General features: G+C 39.4%; 1 protein-coding gene across 1 annotated transcript; it reads right to left on the bottom strand.

Annotated features, from left to right (window-relative positions):
- Positions 1-1,887: 1,887 nt before the first annotated feature.
- Positions 1,888-4,421, bottom strand: LOC103476393 (uncharacterized). The gene is made up of 11 exons (XM_017308530.1): positions 4,228-4,421; positions 4,007-4,110; positions 3,657-3,929; positions 3,335-3,428; positions 3,172-3,223; positions 2,841-3,111; positions 2,681-2,746; positions 2,468-2,599; positions 2,316-2,378; positions 2,172-2,234; positions 1,888-2,036 (listed from the first exon to the last, which is right to left on the bottom strand). Exons 1-11 carry the CDS (start codon positions 4,334-4,336, stop codon positions 1,902-1,904), a joined length of 1,362 nt encoding a protein of 453 aa, XP_017164019.1. The 5' UTR covers positions 4,337-4,421; the 3' UTR covers positions 1,888-1,901.
- Between the last annotated feature and the right edge of the window lie 115 nt (positions 4,422-4,536).

Raw genomic sequence — 4,536 nt, 5'->3', positions numbered from 1 at the left:
CCACACTTCTCTCTGGCTGGCTGGCTTGATCTCCTGGAGCGTCGTTTGGGTTATCAAATAAATTATTGTTTCTATAGGTCCGCTCGTCTGTCTCCTTTTTTTTGTCCTCGCCTTTGAGCTGGGCGTGACACTGTCATGCAAAGATGTGTACAGTTTATCACCTACAGTCAATACATCGTTCAGTATGTCAGCATTCCATGAACAAACGCTTTTCAGTGTGTGCTTTGTTAAAGCAACAAGACTAATAGCTGCACACTGAAGTCCGCCATATGTAAAACGAGCATCGCCTTGATGAAATGACCCACTGACTGAAGCAAAATGGCTACTGGAAGCATGGCACGCATCTGTTGCAAGCATGTCCTCAGTCAGTGCTCCAGATGTGTCCATGTTACTGGACAGCTCTTTGACAGAAATACCACAGAGTGAAAACTCAGTTACATGTAATGATTCCCTAAGTTTGTTCAAGTGAACCATTAAATCATTTAAACGCGTGTTAAATACGACAACAGGCGTGCCAGATTCTGATGCTAAACCCTCTGAATTCCGTGTTCCAAAATCCGCAACAGCAAAGTACTCTCCATGCTGGATGACCAAGATGGTTGCATCACGAAGACCAAAGATACACATTCCGTTTCTCATTAAATACATTTGCAATAGCTCATACAGTTCCCCCTCCTGGTTGAGATCAAATGTCCCGTTTACCATATCACCAAGACCTACTTTCCAATGCCAACCAAAAATAGCCTGATTTTGAACCAGCTTGCACAACTCTGGTTTTGAACCTGTGCTTGGTCTTTCTCGCGCAATATATCCTGCCAACTTCTGACCCTCTACTCGGACTTCATCTACATTCGCAGTCTTCCAGGTACAAATGGGAGAAATGTGGTGTTTTATGGCTGCTGTAACACTACATGACATCAAGGTATCAGGACTAGTCTGATTAGTACCAAGATATGTCCCTGGAACAAGAGACGGTGGAAACCCCTCTGAACACCTGCAAACAACGGGGTTAGCAGCCTGACCTTTGGGTGATGTGTGTGTACTTGAAATCACCCATCTCAGGCATCTAGAGTGAAAATGTGAAAAACATGACATCTCTACATCCTCATTTGGTAAAGGTAATTCATGCAGTCTGCTTCTCTGCCAAATATAATGTATATTACAAATCTATGAAGAGATTTTTTTTTTATAATACTGAAACTCATTTAGCATGCTACCCCACCAAATTTCCTTTGTTATGGTACTTGCAGGATGCTAAATTCAAAAATACTTTTCCTCTAGATATTCATGCTAGCAGAAAAGGTAACCACATTATTTTTGCTATGAATTGTATTACACTAAAATGTTAAGAATTAAGTGAATTAATTTTAAAGTAGTTCTTTTGCACAATTATGGACTGCCATGAGATTACATAACCTGCTATATTTTCTGTGAACCATCAGAAGATGCTGTAGAGAAATTTACTTATTTTTACTGCTGTCTACATTTATTTTGATACTTTTATTCTTTTTATAAAACCTAGAAAACAATCAAATTGAAGTAGATTCTATTTAAATTCCTTTTAAAGTATTAATGTTAAAACTCCAATGATGTTACTAAGAGTATTGTCCAAAAAATCGTCTAAGAAAGATTTGAAAATTGTACAGTCTATGTAGCTCTTGGCTGTGATATCCATGCAAGCAGAGGAGCCAACAACATTGTTTGCTCTCTGAACCACTCATTTACAGTAAAATACCACCTCCTCAGATCCATTAACTCAGTATTTACAACAGGAAAGATACCAAATTGTTACTGCAAAAGAATAAAATAAACTTCCAACATTTGAAATGTCAAAAATTAGAAAATTGTAATTACATTATGAAAATTGTAGACTGAAAAGAACAGCACTCACACAACATTTTTTATTTATTAATACACACTGAAGAGCACATTATACAAACCCCCTGGCCAGCAGGAACCTCAAAAGGACAGACGCACCCCACACCAGGATGGTCAGACGCCTCCCGAGGACAAGCAGGTTGCAGCGTAAGCTTGACCTACAAATAAATGACACAAAAAACATATCAAGCTGATTTGACACAAAATCAACAAATATGCAATGCCAAATGTTTTCAATAAAACACTTAGTAATTCATTATAAATTACACATTTAACCTTAATGTGAAAAACACAGTGTTTTCAGGCGGCACACATTCAACACTTCTGACAGGAGACACACGTGATGCAACTGAAACCTAAAAGAAAAATAAAGAAACAAACAGTTAAATAAGGTAATCTGTACCAGAAATATTAAATTAGCTTATGCTTGTACAAACCTCCCGTGTCACACGCCTTCTCTTTGGGAAAGCTGGTTTCTGTTTATGTTCCACAGGCTTTGACTACAACACCGCAAAGAATATTGAGAGTTTGTGTTATTTATAAAATAAAATACTAAGAATGTTAGTAGTTGGAGTATTCTGCAAATTACCTCGGTGCCTGTGTGAACATCTGGAAGAGCCGATGGAGAGACTGTTTCCATGGCAACCAAGATAGCGGGTGAGAAACGGACAGGATTTAATTGGATGAAACATTCCTTCAAAACCACAGGAGTCCCATCGCTCTATAAAAGCAAAATTTGAATTATTAAGATACCAGTGACATTGACAATTACATTTCATGAATAGCTACAAGCTTCACAGACTTGGTAATGAACCACTCTTTTCTTGGGTGAATCAGAGAAAGAGTCCAATTCCCCCGAGTGGTTCCTCTGTAAAGGTAGAGCACATATTAGACTTTTAGGATGACTATCAATAGTTAAAGGAACACCTTTCTTTCATTGCAAGCCAATAAAAGATCCATACCTTCCTGCCGGATCTCACGAGTGTCCACTCAGAAGGGTGTGGAGAAGGAGGAGAACGACGAGGACTCTCCACTCCCTTCACTACCACACGGGGCACAAACCTCGGTTTATACGGACGAGTTGCCTGACTCTGCACCAGTGGCTTTGGTGCTGACAACTCCAGGAACTGATAGCCAGCATTCCAAATCAGATTCCTGAGGATGTGCATCCCGTGGTCATCGCTAAGGTGGATCTGCACATATAAACAGTAATCAGAGATAAAATTAACACTTCATATTAATGCAAATTTGTTGCTTACTGTGTTTAAAATGAAAATGTACTTACGCCATCACAGTGTGAGACGGTCCAGAGGAAAGTGATCAGCGGTGGAAAAATAGGGAATCCCTGAAAAGATAATGACAAAATTAAATTAAATTGTGCAAACACCAATAACATTAAAAGAGATGCAATACATGTACCAGACAAAAACATGATTAGAAATATTTTAATACCTACCTAGCTTTGCTGACCTGCGGTGGAATTCTTGCTGGAACAAGTTCTGCTTCTCTCTGGACTCAGTCAAGTGGGGGACAAAGCCGGTACAAAACACCTAGAATAAATAACCGATTTAGGAATTTATATTCAAAAGACCTAGGAAAATAATAACCCATTAAAAACTTGATGTTTATATCACTGTTTCTACATTCCAGACCTCAAAGACTATTGCTCTGCATGCTTTATATGTGTAGCAGAAGGAAAATTTCTAAAGCATGCAGAGCAGTGGCATCTGTGAACTGAGATTGAGAAACACTGGTTTTTAATCAACAACAGTGCCCACCTTAGGCCAACGACTACAGACGGTCAACAGGTACCGCTCAAATTCCTGTCCGGCTTCTTCTGGATGGCGACTGGCCGTAAGGTTGTTTGACGGAGCCATGATGCAGACAGCGTCAGGCTCCCGAGGTACATTGGCTTTCATTACCTCAAGACGCAAGTCAGCTGCACAGGCTCCAGGGGTAGACATGAAGCCAAACTGTAAGCAGCCACTTGGCATCTCAACAATGCCGTCCGCAAAGGACCGCAAATGGGACGCTCCGATAAGAAGGACAAACTAAAATAGTACAAAACACAGCAACATAAGAACTATGCCTACATATTCTATTTGAAATCATTGCAGATTGTACTTACTTTCTTATCAAGGCAACCCTCAGGAATGACCAGCTTGTGACAGTGGTTGGTAACTTCACTAGCTGGCCATTTATTCACAGAATGGCGCCAGCCGGTGCCACGCCCTATTAAAAACATAAATAAAAGAATATATAAAAATTTATATAAAATATATACTCTGGATACTTCATGTGACATACAAATAAGGCATTCAATTTCAAATAATATAATTAAACACTCACGTGAAACAAAATCACTAGAGGCATTGGGCATCCCTACACGCCCAATTCGAACTGCTTCTACCCTTCTTCTTGCAGCTTCGGATCGGCGATGGGACTTTCCTCGAGACATCTACATTTCAACATGAAAGAATTAAGTGGAAAGAATTCATATTTATTGATAATTATAGCAATATAAATTTTATAATGCATCATAAAAATGACCTGGACTACAGAGAGGAGGTGGAGGAGCTAGTAGTTTGGTGCAGAGAGAACAGCCTGATCCTGAATGTTGACAAGACTAAAGAAATGATCGTCGACTTCAGGAAAAAT

Source organism: Poecilia reticulata, linkage group LG14, assembly GCF_000633615.1.
Source record: "Poecilia reticulata strain Guanapo linkage group LG14, Guppy_female_1.0+MT, whole genome shotgun sequence".
Taxonomy (NCBI): Eukaryota; Metazoa; Chordata; class Actinopteri; order Cyprinodontiformes; family Poeciliidae; genus Poecilia; species Poecilia reticulata.
This window is presented reverse-complemented; position numbering and strand designations above follow the sequence as displayed.

Bases quoted from the DNA above. Each gene is read 5' to 3' on its own strand.
- LOC103476393 (XM_017308530.1), bottom strand. From the start codon at position 4,336: ATGTCTCGAGGAAAGTCCCATCGCCGATCCGAAGCTGCAAGAAGAAGG. The intron at 3,429-3,656 runs GTGGGCACTGTT...TATTTATTCTAG, and splicing joins TCTGTAGTCGTTGGCCTAAG to GTGTTTTGTACCGGCTTTGT. The intron at 3,112-3,171 runs GTGATGGCGTAA...TGCATTAATATG, and splicing joins CCTCTGGACCGTCTCACACT to AAGTGTTAATTTTATCTCTG.